Raw genomic sequence first — 25264 nt, forward strand, 5'->3', positions numbered from 1 at the left:
AACCCTGGATTGAGAATCGGGGGCTCATGCTCAATGACCCTCCAGGTCCTCTGTTTGACCGAGGGATCCTCTCTTCACAGTCTGGCCCCAGGAGGCCTTTCTGGTCTCCTGCCATTCATCCATTCTGTTCTCTCTAGTTCTCACGCTCTCCCTGCTTCCCTCTCTCCACAGGTACCTTCATTCCCATTCCATGAGTAATGTACTCTTACCAAAATATGTTTCTCTGCCTTATGTTCCCTCTAGCTGTTCCTTCAGTAAAGCAAGGCAAACTCCTACTCGTCTCTCAAGCCCCAAATCATACCTCCTCTTGCAGGAAGCATTCCCAGACTACCCCAGTCGCTCTTCTGTACTCCTGCAGAACAGTATATACAACTCTCTCATAGCACTTAGGATATTAATGATAATAATAGCTAAACATTTACTGATCACTTATTATGTACTAGGCAGCATTCTAAACACTTTACAAAGATTACCTTATTTAATCCTCACAGTAACTCCATGAAGGAAGTACCATTATTATCCTCATTTTACAGAGATGTCTACTGAGGATCAGGGATTTCGGTAACTTGCCTAAGGCCGCAGAGCTATTAAGTGGCTGTCTTGTGCCTAGACAAGTGCCTGGCACATAGTAGCTGCTCAATAATCATTCACCCCATAAATGATTAACTGAATAAATACAGAAATGATGACACTTCTGTCCTCTCTATAGAAAGCTCAAGTGAGAACCACTTCTTATTAATCTTTCAAACCATTTCCTCTGTCAAATACCTACTCAGGTATTAGGGTATTTGAAATACCTAATGAATGAATGAACGAAACACTGTATGAGGAAACCAATAAACAGAATCCGAATCTTGGCAATGCTCCCCGCTAGCTTCAACCAAATAGCTTCAGGTTCCTGGGCCCCCTGGTTGTCATCTGTCAAATGCAGAGATTGTACACAACATTCTTTCAAGTTTCTCCTAGCATTAAAGGTACATATAAAATAAACGAGCAGTCTCCATGACTTTGTGATGATGGTAATTCCCAGGCCAAATTATGTATTGCATTTTCTTCAGGGCTGTTTTCCCCAGGAACATTACACAATTGGATGTGGCATTTGATCCGGGTACTGCCCTAATTCAGAGCCAATATCAGTCCTGAAAGAGTTTCTTTGGCTTGCTCGTTGGTTCACTCCTTTCTTATGCAAACAGATCACACCCAGGGAAAGAATTATCAAGTGCCTGGCAAAACCCTCATACATAATAATCAATAATGAACACTGATCTCAAGTTAGATTATGCAGCTGGCACCTAGACCACTGCTCTAGGGACCTTGTAGGTCCTCCTCCCTGTCCCCTGGCACCTGTACCAGAGGTCATCTTCTCCAAATAGATCCCGGTCACCAATCTCCCGCTGCCATCACCACTAACACACACACACACACACACACACACACACACACACACACACACAGTCCTGCTGGCATGAGGGAGCAGACAGGGCTCATAGCGCCTGGAAGGGGCTAATTAATGTTTGTGAATAGCTGAGGCCCAGATCCACTCCAGATGGTGCCGAGAGGCATCCACATCAGGGCGAAGGTGGGAGTTCTGGCTGCATTTCATTCATTCCCATTCTACCTGTGGCTAAGCAGGAGCTTGGCTATAGGCCTGGTACCTGACACGCCTTTGCTACACGGCTTAGCGTTAATGATGAACCATGTGTACAGTAATGCCCAGCACTTCTCGTTTGGCTAATGCTTGACGACGTAAACTAGTATACCAAAGGATAAACCTAAGTGAGGTGTGTGAGCAAGACAGTCTCTGTTCATGTCGGAAAAGAGGGAGGACTGCGTTCTGTTTTGCTTGACTCACAACCAGGAGCGCCAGGCTCTTAGAGTGAGCACTACACAGCCACGTGACTCCAACATGGCGAGGCCTGTTCCATAACCAGAAAGCAAACAAGCAGTCACCTGTCAGGTAGAGGACACCTGCTGTTTGTCTATCTCCCACCTCCACATCCCTGGGGACCTGTTCCTCCCTCATGTCAATCATGTGATGTTTAAAAGGGCTGCCAAAGACAGTGGTCAGCTCCTCTGGCTTTGGCCACAATAACTGGCCCAGGGGTGAGCCAGTTGAAATCCTTCCCTGAGATTTTTTTCCATACCGAGCAGGAAGAGAAAGATTCTGGTCTTTTGGGTCACAGAGCTACAAAGATATGAACGAGAGGCTAGCATCATGAAGAAAATCTGTTTGCAGGAGGGAAGAATGAAGCCAAAACAGAGCAAAACATCTAAGAGAGATGGAAGGAGAGAGGATGGGAAAGACTGTGAGTGTCTGGACCTTCCTGTTTATACGAGTTAATCACTTCCCTCATTTCCCTGTTTTGTTTAGGTTAGTTTGAGTTTCTGAAACATGAGGATAAAGTAGCCTAGCACAGTCATAACCATCCGTAGAGTGCATTTTCAAATGTATCTTCTACGCTTTAGGATCCAAGTAGTTTTTATGGGATGGGTTACCACATTTCAAATGTCTTTGCTCCTCCTCCTGAGAAAGGCGTATAAATTCCTGGGCAAGAACCACTCTTACCCAGCTTCACTAACTAAAGACAGTCCTTTTCCTTTATATCTTAGGCATCAACGATGACCTGCCAACCACAGGATGTAAGGACTCTTCCACTTCAAGCCATCATAGCTTATAAAATAGGGGCTGGCCAGACAGACCAGGCAACCAGCTAGTGATTTTTGAAAGGACATCTTCATGGTGGTCAATTCTCCATTCCATCCCTCTGCTGGCCGACTCCCTCCGAAGGTCTGTCTTCAGATCACCAAGAGAGTCCCTCAGCAGCTAGAAACTGTTGGGTGTATGGGGCAATGCATTTTCTGATACAATAAGAGCTCTGAAAATCTTCCTTGAGAAAACATATTGCACCCCAGCCGCCTGACTTCTATGGGTCATTTTAAAAGAAAACCACCATATACAATTACGGAAAAGGGTGAAGCTTTGAAAGTTAAAAGCTTCCCCCTCCTGGAACTCTGAAGAGCTGCCCAGTGAACCACGAACCGTGAAGTTACAACAACTAGGAAAGGAGGTACTGGGCAGGGGTGGCACTTAGGATACTGGCCCCACCTCCCACCCCCCGTTATTCTTTAACGCTTCCCTCTCCTCTGTGTAAGGCCGAAGCTTGGCAGGTTACAGGCAGGCCCTTCCTGGATGGCTAATATGCTCTGGGCTAAGGCGACTGGGCTGCTTCAGCCTGATGGAATGCTTGCCTGTGCTCCAAACGGTCTGTGCGTCCCAGGCTCAGAGGAGCCTGGCAGCTGTCTCCCCCGGGGCAAGGGAAAGCGGCGTATCCCACGGTGGACTCAACAGCTCCACATCACCAAAACAAAAACACAACAGTCCTGATCTCTATGGAGAGTTCAATCCTCTTGTCTAGGATTGGCACTGACTAGAATTCCAAGGGCTCTGGCTGAGCTACCTCCTGTGAGGTCTAAATACAGCTCGCTCGCTGCTTTTAACCTAAACATGCAGCCTGGAACAGTGCCCAGGGCTGACAGCCCCCAGGGAAGTCTTGACTTCTGGCTGCCCATTTGGGGATGGGTGGTGCAGAGCTATCAGAGATGTGATGCGCTGGGCAGCCCCAAGTTCACCGATGTCGCCTACGGCCACTCAGTGGGGAAAGTGACCAGCTTGTGGAGGGTTAGCTGTGAGTGGGATCCTGAGCAGAGGAAGGGGATGGGGAGGTGGAGAATGCGGAGATGTGAAGAGGAAGAGAGAGAGAGGGAAGAAAAGACAGTAAAGACCAAAGACCTATTTCTTTTTTTTTTTTTTTTGCGCGGTACACGGCCCTCTCACTGTTGTGGCCTCTCCCGTTGCAGAGCACAGGCTCCGGACGCGCAGGCTCAGTGGCCATGGCTCACGGGCCCAGCCGCTCCGCGGCATGTGGGATCTTCCCGGACCGGGGCACGAAGCCGCGTCCCCCGCATCGGCAGGCAGACGCTCAACGACTGCGCCACCAGGGAAGCCCCAAAGATCTATTTCTTACCCAACTAAAGTCAGGGAGCTTTCTAAAATGTTTGCTCCCAGGGCGACACAACTCTAATTATGCCTCTCTAGGGAATTTAGGGCCTAAGCCCTAGAATCAGAGAGATCGAGGTTGCCTTCTTATTACGTAACTTTGGGCAAGGTAACTGCCTTCTCAGATTTCATATCGCTTATTAAATGATCCAAAGGACTACTGTGCTGTTCAACAAGACCACGTACAGAATGCACCTGGCCCAAAGAAGCTACCTGGTAAACAGTAGCTACTAGAAGAAGTAGTGGTAGTAGTAATAGTAGAAACAGGATAGCATCAAGCATGCCTTCATCTTCTCCGCCTTGGGAAGGATACAAGAAGAGCTGCTGAGGCCACCATGAGACAGAAGCCCCCGACCAGGATAAGCTGTTCATATACAGACAAAGGCAACCTTCAGCTGAGCCAAACAATAAAACACATCCACACCCACTAAGAACCTTACAATGGCAAAATGGCAACAGTTTCCTAACCTCCCGACAAGCCAACCCACATGGCCCACAGGGTGAGAAGCATCCACGCTGGAGTTTCCCTTACCTTGGTGTTCATACAGGACTTCCCTCGCTTATACTCCTTGTGGGACCCACGCTTGTCCAGTTTGTACCACAGGGCCTTGGCCTTCCAGGTGGTCACCTTGGACTTGAGCTTGGAATAAAAGTTTCTGTGGTCCAGGGGGTCTAGATCCAGGTGCCGTGTGAGGATGTTGAAGGCCTGGAGGGTGCCTTTGCACGTGGAAGCCTGGACAAAGTTCTCGAAAACCTGCCCGGCCTGGGCCTGCTTCTCGTCCTCGTTTTCCCCCATGTTTCAGGAGCCACGTAGAGCAGTGGTGTGGAGAGGATGGAGGAGAACACCATGAAGTACCTGGAGAAACGTCACACCTGCAAAGGTAGGCAGAGGCAGAGGTGAGCTTCCTGGATGAGGGTAGAGTGGGGAGAAGGTGCGGAGAGGTAAAAATACAATTCCTTTAAGACACTAACATACTAAACATAACACTTAATACTAAACATACATAATGCATAGGACAGGTATAATCATACCTTCTAACCTGGCAATGCTGCCTTGCTGGCACTCTCTCTCCCCAACACTCCACTCCCCTGGCTGGCTGAAAAGAACTACACATTGCCAAAGATCTATCCTGGCTGACGTCAATATTACCTGGTCAATCTTGCTATGAGCAGTGGTTCTGGAAGTACTAACTAGCAAAAGGAAAACAAACAAAACCCAGAAGGGCACACCAGATTTAGCACTGTTGGAAACCTATAATTCCTGGTGCCAATGTTAACGTAACCTAATCACATGACATGAGTGCACAGCCCCCAAAAAGCAAAGCACATGCCTCCCTAGATTTCATGACCACCATCCCACCTATCCTTAGACACCACACTTTTAAGTCTTCCTTCGTTAGTTACCAGAAGGCGGGTCTTTCCCTTCTACAGACAGCAAATGGCAACTTCTCAAAATTCCTCTCCATTCCTAGTATCTGCTAGAAGCACAGCATCCACCTCAGTCAGACATACAGAAAGAGAGAGAGACACGTGGGGTTCCTCCTGATGCACAAAAGGAGCCTGTGCTTTGTAAGCCCAAGCTGGGAGCTATTTGGAACAAGTGCTTAGTCTGAAGGAAGGAAAAACCACGATGGAGGTTCATTCACATCACAAAAATAGCTTGCCTGGGTTTTGGCCATCGTCCTTTCTTCTCTGCACCACTCTAACCTCAGGCATTTTCTTAGGAAAGTCATTTAAGTTTCAAAGGAACAAAAATAAATTAGAGCTGATTTTCCAAAGCACCAGCTATTTTTCCAGAATCTAAAGCTAGTGCAAGAAGATAAGTGTGAAGGAGCTGGGGCTGGCCCAGCTGCCAGGAGGGCTTGAGGGGGTCTGTAAACGCATATCAAGCTCCCCCCGACAGAGGCCTGGCAGGGGGAGGTCAGCAAACAGAGACAAAGCCCTCGGGCTGGGCAGCTTCCCACTCTCCAGACCGAAATGCCACAGTGGGTGCATTTAGATTGCGGGCTGGCTTTATAAAACTGAAAGCAGAGAATGGTGTTTATCTTCTTCCTTAATCTTTTACTCATTCATTCAGCAATAACTACTGGTGCCTTAGCAAGGGCCACGCATCACCCTAGATGTTGGGGATACAAAGACGGAGCCTAGTGAGGAAGGCAGGCCCGTAAATAGTTGATTACAAGACAACCAGGCCAGCACTTGTAAAAAATGAACACAGCACACGGAAGCCCAAAGAAGATGTTAAACAGAGCCTGGAGGAGTCCAGAGGAGGCACAAGAGGGAAATGCCAAAACGATACAATTTTAGGAACAAGGTGGTTTTCACTAGAAGACTGGGGAATGGACCATATGAAGGCATGAGTCTGGAAAGAGCCAGCACAGCTGCAGAATGACAGCAAGTTCAAGGTGTCGGGAGTTCAGGACTGGTGACCAGGTGTGATGGGGTGTCTGGGGCAGACCGTAGGGGGGGCCTGGCTTCTCCAGAGGGCCGTGGGGCTCAGGAGACAGAGCAGCGGGGTGAGACGAGTCTTTGGGAAGATGGCCGGGGTGGACTGGAGAAGGAGGCAGCTGAGGGGCTGCCCAGCACAATGAGGAGAAGCTGGGAAGCAGGAGAAAGCTGGGACAGCAGGAGAAAGAAAAACACACACATGCATGTTATGTGGCCTGGCTGGACACCACCTGTGAGGGGCTGCCTGCTGGGGGCCAACAAGCTCTCCAGGCAGCCAGATACTGATGGGTGCAGTGGCACGGGATACAGTGTAGGACCCGTCCCTCCCATCTCTCTTCCCCCAAGAGCTTCCAACGGGCCTGGCACCAGGCTCGGCCGAAGGGAGAACAGTACATTCCCTGCTCCAGGCCCAGCCAAGCTCCACTCTGCAGACGGGACTCCGTACTCTAGTCCCCTCAACTCAACAAATTCAACCAACTTGGAAAGCTGGCACCAAAAGACATGATCAGTCGGCTCCTTTAATGTCTGCAGCGCTCACGTTGGCGTCACTCACATAAACTTTGCCTCTTGCACATGGGGAAAGTCTCAACTTTCCCCATGTGCAAGACTCACCACCCAGAGAGCATAAACAGAGAACAAGGCTCGTTCGCTTTTCAGAGCATATGAACATCCTCTGTCTTTATCTATCTTTGGAACCACTTCTATGTCCGGGATTGAACAAGGGCTGCAGTAGCTGATTGACAACTGCAAAGCTACCTGAGTTCCACTGGAATCCTCCAGTCCTTTCTGACGATGGGCAGGTGGTGCAGAGAAAAACCACAGGCTTTGGGCCTCTTGAAACCTGGGTCCAAAGCTCAGCTTGGCCCCTCACTGCCCACCTGGCTTCACCTAAGCCATGTAAGCTCTGAGCCTCAGCTGCTTCTTTTGTATGAGAGCTTGCAGAGTTGCTGTGGAGTGAGAGATTCCTGAGTGATGGCAGAGCCTGGCCCTAGGAGCACCAGCGTGATGTGATGTATGCTGAAGCCATCACCTGGGGCAGATTTGAAGCTGGGGAGGCACTAGTTTGAAAAAAGAGTTTTGTAAATCAATTCTCCAAGTCGCCAACTCCGCCTTGTCTAAAATGGTGAACTGTTCTGAGTTATCAAGCCAGACCCGACTCCCAGAGAATAATTTATAAACTGGAAGAACCTGACTCCTCCCAACCCCCCCAGCCGCCTCCCCTCCTCCCACAAAAGAAAAATGAACAACTTAATTTTAGGGCCCCAAGGGAAAGAGACAAAGTGGTGCTGAGGGCCCTGGGTGGGTGTGAGAGCTCCAGGAACTAGCTCTTATCTGGAGTGAGATACGGGAAGGTGGAGGGAGATGGCTGGACAGAAGAAGATAAGCCCTGCCTGGGACTGTGCCCGCGCAGCCCGTGCCAGGCTCGGCCCTGCCTCCCTGCCGTCTAAAGGGTTTAGTCTCAACCTTTAAAACCGCTTTGCAATTGAAGTCAGAGACCTGAGAAATAACTCTGACACCCATGCGGAGTAGGTCTCCTCCCAGAAAAGCATCCAGATATTCGGAGTGTGGCAAACCTGGGTGTGAGTCTGGTCTCACGCACTCGCTAGCCGTGTGACCCTCGGCATTTTATCTAGTCTGTCTCAGCCTGTCTTCTCATCTGATCAGTGGGGATACCAATACTCGAGTCACAGGGGGGTAAGGAATGAATTCAATCACGTGGGTAATGTATTTAGCACCTAGTGACTCCATGATGACCAGCACTCATGACTATTTGTCAGATGGCTCAAACGTCATCAGACCAAAAGGAAGAGAAGAAGGAACATAATTATGACCGCTGGTACTAGCTTCCCAGGTCAAGCAATTATATATACTTTACAATTAGAGGCCATGGGCTTTCTATACAGAAGATCTGGTGTCAAATCCACTTCCTAACTGTGTAGCCTTGGACAACTCCGCTTCCAAGTTTTAAGTTCCTCATAAGAAAAGTGGGGAACCTCATATGAGGAAATTTGGGTAATGAACTGAAAACATCCATGGTACAAGGTAGTTCTGTGAGTGAACTAGAAAGGCTGATTTAGAAGGGTTCCCCTGAGTCTGAGTCCCAGCTTCCAGAAACTGGAGTGCAGTATTTTGCTGGATACCCCTCTCTTTCCTTAAAAGAAGAAGATCAAGGTTTAGTTAAATCAGAGGATCCTGGGTAATAGCTCTCGTTAGCCTTCCTTGCCAATCACTACCCAGCTGTTGCCTTTTTGGAGTTTGATATGAAATATAAATAAAACCAACTACTCAGAAATATGAAAGGTTTCTGCATTTTCCGGGAAGAAACAAGACGTGATGCTTTAGTTTCTAAGAATAGCCTTGAAACAATTTGGTCTTTGCCAACTGGAGTCCCTTATTTGTGGTTCTGCCTATGTGACTTTATGAGTCACAAAGCAATTCCCTGTCCCTGCCTCTGGCTGTTACAAATTAGAACCCAGGGCCTCAGATCCTAGCACTGGTAATGGGCTCTTAGCCCATGACAACTGGGAGACAAGTTCAAGGTTTATGCAGAGGCCCTGAGTAGCTCTCAAAATGAGAGATGAGCCTCCTTGGCCCAAGAGCTGCCAATGCACTCACATGTGGGGACTCCCACCCCCTGCCTTTCCTGGGCCTCATCACCTGCCAAATGGCATCAAAGAGTGTGACCAGGCAGTGGATAAAACGGAGTTCTATAAAAACTTAAGGAGGGCTGGGAGGGATACCGGGCAGAACCTTCCCTCAAAGCAGCATGAGGTAAGCACAGCCCTCAACCCTACCCTGAAGGCTCACAGACATGTTTCAAGGTAAATGCAATCTAAAAACCAAACCCTCTCCTCATTTCCACTGCTAAGCCCCCCATTCAAACTTACCATCTCCCAGGTTAACCTCCCCAAAGGGCCATGGGGCAGGGCCCAGTTTCCACGGCAGTGAAATGGGGGTCTTCACCCCTGTGCACCCACAGGTGGTTGGAAAGACTAGAAGCCCCCGGCTCTGTGCCTCGCACTCGGAAGACCCTGGGTCATGGCTACTTGGATCTGACATCTGAGATGAGGCAGGAGGCAGCCAGGGCCAAGGCGGTGGGAAATGCCTCCCACGCTGCCTCTCTGCAGAGCCCAGCATGGGCAGAACACCTGGTTTACAGGTGGTGTCTGCAGGCATCACCCTCTCACCTGGCCCAGGGAGGCCTGGCTTTCCATCTACCAGGGCACGTGACACCAACTTGAACCTAAAGGGGCAACTCCCAGCGTTGGGAAGGGACCGAAAGGGCCACTTTGAATCTCCTTCCAGCCAGGGGTCCCAGCCTTCCCTCGGTCAACTCCCCGAGTGGAGCACGTACCACTTCCTGGGGCAGCCTGCCCCACCCTTGCCTCCTCTGGCTGGAAGAGAGCCTCGGTGAGATGATTCCTGTTAGCTGCTCTCCAGGGAGATCAATGCTGTCTCTCCAATAGCTCCTCCCCACTCCTGGTTTTAGCCCTTGAGATCACCCACAGGAAGTCAAAGCCCCTTCCATGCAGGCTGAACTCACACACGCAGTCTACTTACACATGCCATCCGGAGCCCCGACTGGAAAGGCTAATGAAAACGCACCCAAGAGACATACTGTGAAAGCCCACCCAAGCGCCCAGCCTGCAGCAGGGCCTGGACACTGCCCTCTGTCTACACCGGCCCAGGGTGGGGAGCTCGGAAAAGAGACTCCAGGGGCACCGCAGGCCCTGGCCTTCTGTGCTGCTCCTCCTGTGAGAGGCCAAGGCCATGTGGTCTTGCTCTTCCATCCCCAGCCCTCCCCTCACTCCTTTTCAATAGCGACTTGACTCCACTGCTCTGGCTTGAAATGACCTCACACATTCCCACCTCCTCACCTCAGTCCATTTCCTTGTGGAATGACTCACAGTAACAGATCCCAGGATGACCTGAGATTGACCCCCCAACCCCGAACCCATGAGCCAGAGACCCATATGCTGACCGGTCACAGTGCCAGGAAGGAGGCCAACATCACCAGGGGCCACGGCAGCCAGGCTCTTTCACAGTATCCTATGGGGTCCTCACAAGAAGTCTGTGGGGTAGGGTGCTTCTCTCTCTCTCTCTGTTTCTACTCTGTAAGAAGCAAGGACTTTGGGGGTAGGGGGTAATTCCAGAACTGGCTCATCTCACTTTCCTTAAGCAAGTATAAATTTGCCATGTGTGGCTGCTACGTGTGTGTGCGTGTGTTCACGTACATGTATGCATATATATGAGTATGTGTGTAAATGTATGTCTATGTGTGTATGGATTGCATATATGCATGCTTGTATGCATGTGTGTACACGAACACACACGTACAAATTTTTTAATTTTTCCACCATGATTTCTGGCCAGTGTCCCACATCTCTGCTTGTACTGCTAAGCCTGTCTTTAAGAACTCTCTAGGAGAAGCAAAGCCTTTGAGGCGGGCAGAACTCGGGCCTGGGCATGAGGAGACTGAGCCTCATCTGAACAGCGACAACCACACTGCTCAGCTGCTCACGGGTGCCAGACCCTGTCCCAGGTCCTTTACATCCATGATCTCATTCAACCATCCTTATTTGACTGAAGAGAAGGCAGATTCAGAGGGGCAAGCAACCCCCCCCATTTGCCAAGGTACCGAGTGGACATGCTGTAAAATGAGCCCAGTTCCATCTCACTTCAAAATCCACGCTCTTCGTCACCGATTGATATGAGCCATGGAGACGGAAATAATACGACCTGCTTTTACTGAAGCCGCCGTGTCAATTAAATGGGTTAAGTTCTGTAGTCCCTGAAGTTCTTTCAGGCTCCTAGAGACTGCAAACGTCAACAACGGGGTGTGGCTTCATAAGTTACGGAGCAACCAAACAATAAAGGATTAGGCAGTCCTTTAAAATAATATTTATAAAGACATTTAATCCTTCTGGAAAATGCGTATGCCCTAAATCAGAGTGAAAAGAGCAGGATACAAATTCAAGTACTCGATATGATTCCAACTCCTTAGAGTAATATCTAAAGGAGAAAGGAAACAAGCCAAAAGTGAACAGTGGTCGTGTGTGTGATGGTATTTCAGATGATTTATGTTTAGGTTTATACTTTTCTTTATTTCCAGATTTTCTACTGGAAGCACACACCGCTTTTATAACTCCCTCCTCTATACGTTCCAAGTCCTGGAGTCTTCTCTCCCTGACTAGACTATCTTGGTCTCATGTATCTTCTCTTCCTCAGGCCTGTACGGCTCCAGCCACACTAGCAATGCCATTCTTCTCCAGAAAAGAAAGGGCCATCCTGTAAGAAGCCCTGACACTGCTAATCTAATGAACGGGCTTACATTCCAACAGGTGAGGGATGAGGTCCCCAAGACTGCATTCCTGCCACACCTCTGCTCACTGGACCACAGACTTGAAAGTGGGGAAGATAATACCTCTGACATGATCTCAGCTATGCCCACAGACCCCCTGCCAGTCAACCCCACAAGAAGGACACCTGCCTACCTGGTTATAGGCTAGGACCTGACAAAATAACATTCATCTCAGCACACACACCAAGCCCATCTCACCACTAAAAACTCAGCAGCCTATTCTGCATATGCCCTAAATCACCTTCATGACCCATTGGCTGCCTGGGAGTACTGTGAACTCCAAATTCCAATTTCCAGGAGGCCACCCTATCTCAAAACTAATGGGAGGGATACCTAGAATAAGCAAATTCATAGAGACAGAAAGTAGAAATTCATAAAGACAGAAAGACAGGGGCTGGGGGAAGAGGGAAATGGGAGTTATTGTTTAATGGGTACAGATTTTCAATTTGGGATGATGAAAAAGTTCTGGAGATCAATGGTGGTGATGGTTGCACAACCATGTGAATATACTTAATGCCACTGAATTCGAACATTTAAAAACGGTCATAATAGTAAATTTTGTCATGCATATTTTCCCACAATAAAAAAAATATAATAAAATGCATTAAAAAAACAAACCATCGCCACCTTACAGTAGGAGCTGTCCAAGGCCAGAGGACAGAATTTGTGGCCTAATTAACAATGAAGCAAATTATCTAAAATACTTTTGAGTTAAAGTGTAATAAAATAAATAGTGAAAGAATCCTGCTGTTTTTTTATTTGGCTCAATGGCATAATTTCTTGGTTTTTGTTTTTGTTTTTTTTGTAAGTCATCTGGGCTCCTCTCAGTCTTCCTTCCAAATCTCATTTGACTCCAGGAAGCCTTTGGAAGCTCAGCCCTGCCAAATTCCAATTTTTATCTCTTATTCTGCCTTCCCCAGGCCACCACCACCAATGCCGCCCCTCCCTCACTCAGCACCTGTAAAATCTGCTTCAACATCCACAGGGAAGGTTGGGTAGGGGCTCCCTGCTCTTAGCTTTCAGCGCCTACCATCCCTTGCCTGGGGAGAACACTCCTGTGTTCTGACAGTCCCTAGACAGTGCAGCCAGCAGACTGCAGTTCCCTGAAAGCAGGGAGCATTCTTCCCTGCAGTGTACAGATTCCCTAAAAACTCCCCAAGGGCAGGTCCAGATCAGCCCAGATCTGTTGCACATGCCATCAGACTCCAACGAGGAGAAACAATGGCCGTGTCAATAGATAAGACTTCTGTCTCTCAAAATCAGAGCTTCGCATATTTTTCATTGACTAACATCAATTTCAGGGACACTGGGTATGAATCCTGTTCACGTTAGGAGAATCCTGCTGCGAGGCAAAGAAGCTTGCCCGTTTGAAAAAACAGTAAGTCTGACATATCATATACCATACTTACTGTTTTTTTTTTGCGGTACTACGCAGGCCTCTCACTGTTGTGGCCTCTCCCGCTGCGGAGCACAGGTTCCGGACACGCTGGCTCAGCAGCCACGGCTCACAGGCCCAGCCGCTCCACGGCATGTGGGATCTTCCAGGACCGGGGCACAAACCCGTGTTCCCTGCATCAGCAGGCGGACTCTCAACCACTGCGCCACCAGGGAAGCCCCATACTTACTGTTCTTAAGCACAGCACATGGATGTGAACAAATCCTTTTACCCCACTAACTCCTAGTCTTCCTTCAAAGCTCTTCTCCTCTAGACACTCTCCACCTCCCTGTCGCCAACCCCTTTCCAAAATGCGTTGGATCTGTCCCACAGGATCTGTACTTACCTCGGTTACAGTAAGTCCTGTGCTGAAATTAATTTTTGACTTCCCTACTCCCAGTTCCTAGCACAAGGCCCTCTCTATACAGTATGTGCTAAATGAATGAATGAATGCTCAGACCTTGGGAACATAATAATCCTTGACATTTAACGAGCATCTATGAAGTCTTGAGCAGCAAGGTAAAAAGCTTTCTATGTATTAAAGAAGTTAATCATTGTAACAAACCAAGGCATCATTAGATACTGTTATCTAATGATAATGGTATCCCCACTTTTCAAAGAATTAGAAAAGTTGGCAACTTGGCAAGGGCACATGGCCAGAAGTAAGGAACTTGTGACTTGACATCCTAGAGCCAGAGTTCAGAGCCCACATCTGTAACCACCATCCCATACAGCTCCCACACAACGTGGATGGAGGGATCCGAGTGCTGCCTCATACGCCACATCAGGTACGTGGTCTCTGCTCTAGACCCTTTGGTTCATGATACTCCCCTTCTTTCATCAAACTCCAAAATGCCAGGATCTGGCACAAGGAGGTCTCGATGCAATCGTGGATAACTGTGGCGAATATACCAATAACAAGTCAGCTGAGGGGTGGGTGACTTTCTAGCCCGGGTGGGTATGGCAGAGGCAGGCCAGCTGATCGCCAGACACATTGCTCCTTCCTCCTGGGCCCTTCCTTGCAGCTGTGTGAGCCCACGTGACCAGTTCCAGGCAATGGAATGTGAGCAGAAGTGACACACGCAACTTCTAGGACCAACCCATGAGAACCTCCCGTGGCAATCCTCCAGGCTCTTTCCACTTCCGCCAGAGCATAGCAGCCACGGAAATCACATGTGCGAGACGGCAAAGCCATGAGAAGGAAGGAGCTGGGCTCCCTGATGCCCACTTGGAGGAAAGCAGTCTATGACCAGGAACATTTGGACTTCACATATGTGAGAAATAAACCTGAAGTATGTGAAGACACTGAGAATCAAGGGTTTATCTGTGAGGCAGGAAATATCAATTAATCCAGTAGGTAAACCATAGCATGGTAGGAATGCCAGATTTGTCACTGGAGGTTAACCCCCAGAAATATGCCTGACCACCCCTCATTCAGGAACCTCCCCACACACATATACACCCTCTGGTGAATATACCTTATTATATACCCTATAATAAGACAAGAGAATGGGACAGATAGGCTAGTCGTTTCCTTGGTTTCAATAACCCCTGAGCCCTCAGGAAGCCCCTGGAAGCCTATGTGGTGTGGTGGAAAGAATGTGGACTTCCGAGTCCCCAGCATTCCCTTGAGCAAGTCACAAACAACACAGAGTCCCTGTGAAAATTAGATGAAGGTGCCTCTCGTGGGGCGGGCTCAGGATGTGCTTTTCCAGCGTCCTTCCAGCCCACTGCCCTGGGGATAACACCCACCACCCGAGGTAGCCCAAGCCAAACCACAGCAGAAATAGGGGCATTTTCACATAGATGGTAAGGGCGATCATCTCCCCTTATCTACCTTAAGCTGAGATGGGACAGTTGAAGCATATTTTCCACCGAGTCTTTGCCCAGCACACCCTTAAAGTCACCCCCCAGGTGAGCCTTTGTGTCTGGATGGCTGAGCTCAGGCCTCAGGGACTGCAACCCTAGTAATCAGTCTGGAGGATAGAGAAGGATGCTGGGGAGGAGGCATAAACGTCATGGAAAAGTGAACTCGAAAAGGATTTCTCAACAACGCCTGCTCGCTCTGCACACACCATACCCAGGAGCCCAGGACAACCACAGAGCAGTCCCTGCCCCAGAAGCTCACAGCCCAACCGTGTCTCATGGAGTCTGTCCTCCAAAGGCTCCCCCATTTTGAAGAATTGTGCCAAGTAACTACATTTTTTCAAACCAAAAAAAAAAAAAAAAAAAGAACTCATTGCCTAACAAAAGTGTTTTTTGTTCTCTTTTGGATGTGTGAATTTAACAATGTGAAATCAGTCTCAAAAATGTGCACAAATTCAACCACAGTTAGATCTACATTTGCTCTTCATAATGGCACTCTCCCTCCTTCCCCTCACAGTCTAGGTTCCCAGTAGGAAAGTCCAGCCTGGCAATGTCCACTTCCTCACTTCCACTCACCCTCTAATCTACCACAGTCTCATTCCCCCTCCCACACACAGCCCACCTAGGCATCATGCCCAAGGCCACCGCCAACTCTGTGGCTACAGCTAACTGTCACTTAGTGGACCTTATCTTGCCCAGGGTCTCTCCCATCTTCAGTCTGTGCAGACACATCTCTCTCTGAATGCCCCTGAAATTCCCCCAGATTCTGATCTGCACACTCCTCCCGTTTTCAAGGACCTCAACACATCCACAGATCAACCAATATCTACATCCCAATGACCCATCAAGCTATCCCTCTGTCGTGAACCTCCAGCTGCTTTCCAGACCTGTATTCAACTGCCAATTACACTCTTCCCCTGACTGTCTTGCAGAGACCTGACACGTGGTCAGTTTACCTTCCGCCTTCACCTCCCTGGCACCCCCAGCCTCAGTGAACAGCACCATCTGTACCCAGACTCTCACGCCACACCCCTGGAGTCACCTCCTCTGCCCCCTTTCCCTCACCTCGAGGAGCCAGCCAGTCACCAAGCACTGCCTCCACAATAGCCCCAGTCACTGCCTCCTGTCCAGCCTCCCCTCTCGTTTAACTCTCAATACCTCCTCATAAATGCCCTTCCTGCTTGCTCCCTCCAGTCCACCAGCCTCTCTCTGGAGCTGCTGCCAGAGAGATCTTTCCACCAGAAATGCACACTTGGTCAGGTTCTGTTCCTGTTTCAAACCCTTCAGCAGCTCCCTGAGCAACTTCAGGGTGAGAGCCAAACATCTCAGCAGAGCAAGACAAAACCCACCTTCCTGCTTCGTCCCTTGCCTGCTCTCCAGCCTGCCACCTCACCATTTCCCTGACCCCACGACCAGACCTACTGAGCCATCTGCATCTGTAGCTCCCTAACAAACTGAACTCTTCCAGGCCTCCCTCCCTGTGCCTCTGCTTACGCTGGTCCCTCCATCTAGAAGGCCCATCCAGACTCCGTTCCCTTGGTAAAAACCCAGTCGGCTTTAGGGCTGAAACATCAAAGGCAGCAGAGTGTCAGGGGTCCCAGTGTGGGCTCTGGAGTCAGGCAGACTTGTTACAAACCTGACCCACCACTTACTAGGTGTGTGAGCCTAGATGAGTCACCTAATTTCTTTGAACCTCAGTTTCCTCATCCATAAAATGGAGATAATAACAGTCCTGACCCCACTGGGTTACATGAGGAGGAAACCCTGACGCCAGGCTAGGCGGTATCCTTGGCTGCAACTCTTCTTTGAAGTCTTACCTTGGTCTCCCCACACCCCCTTCTCCTACACTGTACTCCGTGGAGGTTCCAGTGCTGGTTGCATACAGACTATCGCATGAACTACTTTTGGGCCTGCCCGCCTCCCTGGACCCTGAGCTCTCTGACGCCAGGTGCTGCATATCCAGGGCCTTTGGCAATGGCACATGTCCAATAACCACTGCTTGTTGGTAAAATCCAATCAAGAGCAGCCACAAAATTCAGGCTGTGTGGCGGCGTGAACTGTGACTGCCCTTCCTCTTTGACCACCACCAGAATGACCCCGGGAGCCTCCTCACTCGTCTCCAGTTCGCGTCTTCCCCTTCCCGTCTTGTCTGCACCACCCCACACGGCTCATACAGCCCTCAGGGCTCCCTAAGCCCCACTGTATAAGTCCCAACTCCCATGATGGGCTCGTCAGCCCCCTCCACGCAGCCCCCATTTCCTTGTTAGGCTCAATTCCTAAAGGCCTTAGGGCTCCCCTGTGGCTGCATCAGACAGACTGGCCCATTTAATACTCCACATCTGGTCTCTGCCTTCCTCCTCCCATCCCTGCTCAAATCTTACCCATCCTCTGAAGCAAAGTCAGGCCCTGAAGTACTAATTGAAGACCTACTATGTGCTGACATCACAGTCTATTCAGGGAAGCAATTTTAAATAATTATAGTTAAGAGCTGCAGTAGAGGTGGGTACCAAGACGTGTGGACACAGAGATGGGAGATGGAGTGACCCACAGCCTGGAGAGAGGCTCAAAGAAGCAGCGCCAGAGCTGGATCTTAAGGGATGAGCCGGAGTTTTCAGGCACAAAAGGCTCCCCATCCCATACTGACCCTTCTTTCACATGCATTCTTCTTACTCTCAGAGTCTGTGCCAGAGGTCACCAAACCTGGTTCTACACCACACGATTCACTAGGAAGTGTCCAAAAATATAGCTTCCTGGGCCTACTCCCACACAGAATCTCTGCAGCCTGAGGTCCAAGGGGGAAACTGCTAGGCACTCTGGATACCAGGGGAACAAGCTCTGTCTTCCCAGCTTCTGAGAAACTACCATCTAGTAATTCCTAGAGACAGACAGTTATAACACACATGGGGTCATATGAGACACAGAACCGGCCATTTGGCACTTCATTTAGCCTTGAACCCAACACAGGTTTGTGCATTATGCCTGTCTGGACAATATAGTGTATAAACTTCTTAAGGAAAAGGCCAGTGTCTTTTGTTTCTTTTCTATTTCCCAGAATATTCAGCTCAGTTCTAAGTATGCAGTTGGCATTCAATCAATATTTAATCAAATAATTCAACTTTTTGTATCATGTCCCTTTGGACTAATTCACCCATTAACGAATTGTCTACTGATTTTTAGCTTTGTAATTTTGGTGCCAGTGTGGTGTCGGCTCCTAGTAGGTAATTAGTACATGTTTGTTGAATGAATGAACATTTACCGGTAAAAATTTATTTCAGGAGGAATGGAACAGCGCTCACTGTACCACCTTTAGAGTTCACTTAAAAGACTTAAAACATTTTTCATTTGAATTATAGGCCTTTAATTTCAGGATTAGTTTCCTGATATGCAATTAGACATGCTTTGTTGTTTGTATTATAATTAATGTTATTAGCAACGTAAATAATACCTCCCTGGATCTCGGAGGTCAGCTGGCCTCTGTGCAGGTATGCCCGGGGCCTGGGAAGGGGAGATGCTTGCCTGTTTCTTCCAGTGAGGTGTCCACCCAGCCGGCAGTTCAGCTGGGCACACCCATTACCCCAGTCTCCACACAACGGCCTATCAACTGCATTCAACCTTTCCGAGCAGGTGTGTGCACATGCACGGGCAGGTGAGCCCTGCCTGAGTCAGAAAAGCCTAATGGGCTGTTCGAAACCTACTGACATGTCAACACACTTGGGAAGCTGGGATCTGTGATTTAAATGTGAAAAGCCCTGTGCTGCAGAAAAGCAGTCTGACAAAACAAGGATACGCGTCGGGAGGCTCCTGGGAGACACGTCCAAGCATGGGATTCTCAGCCAAGCGGGGACGGACTGGGCAAGCAGGGGTCGCCAGCAGGATGGACTCTGCCTGGCTTGCGCCGGGGCCCACATTCCCATGCTTTGTTGCTGTTACTGTTCTTTGTTTGTATGTTAGGCTTGTTTTAAGCCTTGAAAGTAGGACTCATAGTCTTGAGTGGGGGAATTTCTGGATGTGGATGAAAGTTCTTCTGGCCCTCCCTCCAGGCCCAAACCAGGAGGTAGGAGAGTCTGTAATTCCTTTCGTGCCCGGGACCAGAGGGATCTTTCCTGGAGTGCGTGCTGGATCGTGGACAGCACTCGGGCAATTCAACTCAGCCTGAGAGATACTCAGTCCTTTTTGCTTCTGCTGGAAAATGGGAGGGTTTACTTGCTGGTTATGTGTTTGTTCCTATATTCATCCCACAGATACCAATTACCTTGTGCCGGGCAATGTGCTAAGTGAACACAGCTTAATGGTTCTCAGATGCAGCCTCTGCGGGGTGAGCAGGCCAGAGACTGACAGGGCGAGACAGCCCTGAGCAATGCTGTCTTCCCTTCACCGGACCCGCCCAAGGGGCTCTGTGCCCACGTCAAATGTGCCGTTACCAGGGGGCTGGTTCAGGTGTCTGAGCAGAAGGGGGAGAGAAAGACTGTTTGGGCCACATCCTTACTATGCAGAGGAACTGAAGTCTCCTATGAACTGTTTTCACAAAAGCTCTTTAAAACCATGCAAGGTTTCAGACAGTAAATACAGAAAGGCCTCTCTGATTAGGGCAGAACCAGTCCCTAAGATACACTCAGCTGCTGACCCCACTTCTGAGATGATTAGCTTGACAGGTTGGTAACAGCTGTTACCAACAACAAAGGCTGACCTGGAGGGTGATGTGAGCCCGTGTGAGGGGGGCCACAGAGCTGTGAGGGGAGGGACACCTGGCTCTCCAGGTGACACTCAAAGGCCACGTTCCTGTGAGCTCAGAGATGCTGAGACAAGCACTCCAGGACCAGCGACTGCCTTGGCCATTCCTCACTCGGTGGGTCAAAACGCCCCTCCCTGACCCACACCCCAACAGAGAGCAGCCCCAGGGAGGACCACAGAAGATGTGACTGAGCCAGTGAATTTTCTGTCAAGGTTCGGGAGACAGTTTCCTGCCATCCCGATGTAAGACATTTGGGTTGGCTGAATGAAGGCGCTGGACACTTCTCTAGGTGTTTGGGCTTATGTCCTGAAAAACACATTCACTAAAGCAGCCACCATCCCAGAAAGGATTTCCTCTTTCCTTGTAAAGAAACGAAACCCAGGGGGCCACAAAAGGTGGACTGTGATACGAGACCAGGAAGACCTGGACTCCAGATCGCTCTCCGGGTGTTTGCTCCCCTCCCTTCCATGAAGGGTACGTCAGGCTCAAAGTTCTGCTTCCAGAATAGGTTTCCTGGGGCAGACCTCGGCAAGGAGTTCATTAGAGAGGAGAGAGACACGAGTTCCTGAAAGGCTCGCTCTCTTCCCCAAGACCCTTCTCACTCTAAAGGGTTGGGATTTTTAAAAGATTCTGGCTTACCCTCAGGGCAAATGATCACTTCCTAGATACTTTTGCCTTGTAAATATTGTCCTTAAAAACAGCAATATATTTTCGCTGATCTTTAAGTAGCCTTCTCACCCCACACCCCCAGCTGCTGCAGAATTACTGTGTGGCTTTGTCTGGAATGCAAAACAATCCCTGGAGAGACAGGCTGCACATGAACCCACAAGGGTGTCTGCTATCAGCTTATTTGGCAAGAGGAATCTGAGACATTTTAAATATGAACTGTCAGTGTGGCCCATCCCAGCCCAATGCCCTAGCGCCATCAATAAACACCTCCACTGGTTCGTGAGACACAAAATGTAGAAAATGGACACAAACTGTCTGAACACAAGTCCCACAAACATTTCTACAGGGAAAGGTACTTCAGACGCCTGGAGAATTCATATCTGGAGAATCTCTGCTGGTCTGATGTTTCTTTCAATGACTCTCACATAATTAGCAAGTGTTTTACAAAGCCCTTAACGGTCTGGTCCCAAACCCCTCCTCCCCCAGCTTATCTCCCAACTGAAAGTTCCACTCCTTCTACGTCAGCTGAGAAAATATGCCCATGACTCCTCACTTCCAAGTACCGAATCAAGCCTTCATACCGCCTCATCTTTCACTTGGAAAACTCTCTGCCTCCTTCTCTGCCTGGCAATCTCCTACTTACCCCTCAATACCCAAGTCCCAGAGCACATGCTTGGTGCCAGTTTCCCTGCGCGTTGCTCTCTTCTCAGTGCTTTCAGAGCACTTGGTGTGTGACTCATTATGACACTGCTTAGAGCAGTGGCTGTGACTCTATACACATCTGTCCTGCCACCAGGTCAGGCCATGAACTCCTGGGAATAAAGGGACCAGGTCTTACTCACCTTTGCATCCCCACAACCAAGCCCAGAGCCCGGCACTCAGAAGTCCCATCATAAATGCTTGACGTCTCAGTCAATGCCCGGCCCACTTGGCCCAGCTCTCCCTTCTCCATGCAAAAAGAGGCCGTGTGAAATGTGGAGCGAGGAAAGGCTTTAAGATCGGACCCCCTGCATCTGAGCCCTGGCCCCTGTGGGACGTGGGCTAGTTATTTAACCTGGATCTGCCCATTTTCTCCTCGATATAACAAACAGCCATGCTCACCTCTCAGAGGGCCGCAGGGAGGAAAAACAAGGTAAAATATGTAAACCCAGCGCCTGCTCAATGGAAAGAGCTCACGATACGTTTCCTTGAGCTCAGCAGGAAGTGCTGAGCCAAATGGAGCCCTCGAGAAAAAAATCAATGGCTTCTGTTCTGGTTTACGTGCCAGCAACACAGCGATGGGGCGGACAGCCTCTAACCCAAAGCGCCCCCTCTCAGAGCAAGGGATGGTGCAGGCTGCACTTGATTCATGCCCTCAGCTCCAGAGTCTCAGAAAGAGGCATGATTAGCAACAAAGCTGATTTCTGTCTGAATGATAAACCCACGAGAGTCCACTATTGCTGAGGCTGGGCCGTCAGATCCTTCATTTCCTGTCTTGCATTAATCTTTCACCCCAAGCCACACCATAAAACAGAATACTGCTGACCCAACAGTGTTAAATCCCTGAGTACAAGTCAAACAGCCCACATGTGAGAGAAGCCTCAACCTCGTGGTGATGTCACACCCAGGTTTTATTAGGCCTCGATAAACAAGGAGGTTATTGTGGGCCCTGATAACACCTTGGACAATCAAGCCCAGGGTCAAGGAGAGGAGTGGAAAGGGCAGTGGCTGAACCCACGGAGAGGAGGCAATATGGCACTGGGGAAATAGCCACTTTGTATCAGGTTTGTGATTCCAAGGCTGGGAATCAGGAGACCTGGCTTGCATCTCGGGTTCCACCTCTAGCTTGCTTTATGCGTCTGGTTAAGTCACGTCTCTGGGCTTTGGTTTCTTTACCCATAAAACTGGAGAAATAAATCAGATGATCTGTAGGCTCTTTCCAGCTTTCACGCCCCAAGATCATGAGTCTTAGAGACAGATCCACCCTCCTCAACCCTTGCCCTTTGTGTGTTAGTTGTTTGTCTGAGACATCTCTTAGCTCCCCCTGAGCAGCTTTCCACCAACACCACCATCATTATTGCTCCAGAGTGCCTGGTCACCCCTGGCCACAGAGCCTGGCCAGGGAAGAAGATGGTAAACTTGGGGCCATGTGTTTAAGAACATATCTAGTATCCTTTGGTCAAACAACTGGACAGAGTCCAGGCACCTCAGGACATGAAGATCTTGGATATCCCAACAACCCCTAAGAACCTGGGCTGGTTTCTTTCCACTCACAGGTTAATCCCACTCCCCTCCTATACCAACCTGTACCTCCTAGGTCCCCAATGCACTTTCAAATCATTAGACTTTTTTTTTCCAGGCTGCTTGGCAGGAGACTACGGCAGCAACAGGCAGTTTTTATCTGCACTCTGGCATATCTAGGGGTGGGGCAGGGGAGAGGCAACGCTACAAAGTCCAGGAGAAAATGCCTACAGAAGCAAGCAGAGGAGGTGGCGACCTGGAGGAGAAGACGGTGCTGATCACGAGGACAGGCAGAGTGGGCACTGGGAGTCTAGGAGGCCCCTTTAAGATGCCACAACCCTCTGTGCCTCCCTTACTTCCTTAATAAGAAATCTGAGGGCAGGTGAAATTCTGCAACTGGCCCATGGCCATGCCATGCCGATGAGCTGTGAACAACCAGCACCAGATCGTGGGTCTTTTGACCTCAGCCTACTCTTTTTTCCACTCTACTCTGCTGACCTCGAGATCTAATTAGGTTGCTCTAACGAGGCCAGCTGGATCCCCTGCAGACTCTAAGCAACATGACCCAAGTATCACTCAGGGAAAGAGCAGGCCCAGCAGGTATTTTGATAACTGCCTCCCCAGCCCCATGCATCCCTTCCCAACCTGACATGGTCTGCTGCTCTTTCTCCAGCCCTTGCCACAAAATCTTAAGGAGTTCAGAGGGGGAGTGAGAAAGGAGAGGTGGGCCTTCCTGTCCCTACAGAACCCTAAATACCTAAGATAACCCACAAAGATCTCTCTCCTTTGCTCTAGGGGAGATTGATGGGGATGAGTGGCAGGAGGGAACTGAATTAAGCTGCTGGAAGTCTGACCTGATTAGGCCAAGAGTATTCCCTGTGAGCAATGACATGGGTCATCTGAAGGTGTATGATGACAAACAATAGGATCTGTCTCTGCCAGGGACCTTTCAAGACCAATGTTGGTCAGATCACCTCAGCATCAGGAGTTAAAGACTCAAGGAATTAATTATTCAGTGTGCGTGACCCAGTTCCCGGAGGTGAGGCTGGGTGAGAAGAGAACTCACTAGTTCCTTATCGTGGAAAGAAATTCAAATACTTCACAGGGTAGTGTTCCCTTTGCTGCCAAAAAGGATCCATTCATGGGTAAGAGTGACCCCACCCCACCCCCCCAAAAAAAAGAAAAAAATAGCCAAAGTTCACTCATTCAACAAATATTTATTGAGCTCCTCTTATGTCCTGAGCCCTTCAGAAATTTGCATATGGGTGAAGCTTAGTAGGGTATAAAGATGAGAGAATTTATAAACAGGAGGCCTGGGCTGTGGCCCAGCTCAGCCCATAGACAGCTACATTAACGCTGGGCAGGTCACAGCCTAAGTCAAACTCCTCATCTGTGAAATGGGAGTAAATGAAGATTTACTTATTATGAAGATGAACTGATCTTGATGAAATGTAGAGTGTAACGTAAGCCAAAGGTGTAAACAATAATGATGTGACACTGCACACTTTCCCTGCAGAAGTTTATAACCTGGTCATGTGTTGGAAAACAACTCAAGGTCAAGGTACCTATCTGGCAAAATTCACATTCTCTGTAATTTGGGCAAAGTGTATGTTTCAACCTGCCAGTGGAGATAGAGCCTGCAGTCAGTACCAGGATCCCAGTCTGTGTGTCTAGGAAGTTGCAAGAAGAGGCAGGGTGAAACTGGAAAAAGCACGACCAACCTGGTCCTGTATCATGTCTGGACGGAATGAATGTTTCAGGAGAGCCCTAAGATTGAGATGGGGGAAAAGACCATCTGGAAGTGTGGTCAATCAGAAACAAAACAAAATTCATTTGAGCACAATAGAGGTGAGCCGGCCAGCAATGCACACACTTCCCTCCCCATACACATTTCAGACAATGATGGAATTGTCTATCGTTCAACCCTCCTCTATGCACGCGCTCCACTTTCTGTGTTTCTCCGGGAAACGGGAGGGATTCTCAGGCCCCAGCAGGCTGGCTGATCAGGACCTCTTCGCCCAGACACTAAGAACCAGAACTACGAAAGCAGCTTTCCCCTAGATCCCGCCAACCCCTTTCTCACGCTGCTGCTCAGCATCTCAACACGGACTCCTCACCCTCTCCAGCCTCCCTCTACCGGGGATCCTCAGTGCCCACGAGGCCAGCCTCTGAATCCCCAGCCATGCCTGCCGGCTGCCCTTCCTCTGGGGCCTGTTCCCTGCCCTAGCCTCACCCTCCCCTCCTTCCCCCCTCCACTGGGCTCTGCAGCCCCCACCCACCACCCACCCCTGGTCTCACACCTCCAGGGAAGCTCCTGAGGCAGGGTCAGTTTTATTCTACCTTCCCTCTGACTCAGGGCATTCTGTAAGTTCTTCACCCTCCTGTAAATGCAGACAGATGGTCCCCAAATGGACTCTGACGGCTGTATACAGAAGGGAGGCAGAGGAGGAGAGAAGGGGTGTGGAAAGAAAGTTA

The 25264-nt window shown here is 49.4% G+C and overlaps 1 protein-coding gene across 2 annotated transcripts in view; it reads right to left on the reverse strand.

Annotated features, from left to right (window-relative positions):
* MICAL2 (microtubule associated monooxygenase, calponin and LIM domain containing 2) overlaps nucleotides 1–25264 on the reverse strand; it is a 223985-nt gene that overhangs the window by 168811 nt on the left and 29910 nt on the right. For both annotated transcript variants that reach the window (XM_079930564.1, XM_079930563.1), the window contains exon 3: nucleotides 4590–4930. In XM_079930564.1, coding sequence (XP_079786690.1) covers nucleotides 4590–4853 — 264 coding nt within the window. In that variant the 5' untranslated portion in view covers nucleotides 4854–4930. The remainder of the gene's footprint in view (nucleotides 1–4589; nucleotides 4931–25264) is intronic.

The sequence above is a fragment of the Stenella coeruleoalba genome (assembly GCF_951394435.1).
Source record: "Stenella coeruleoalba genome assembly, chromosome: 8".
Classification (NCBI taxonomy): Eukaryota; Metazoa; Chordata; class Mammalia; order Artiodactyla; family Delphinidae; genus Stenella; species Stenella coeruleoalba.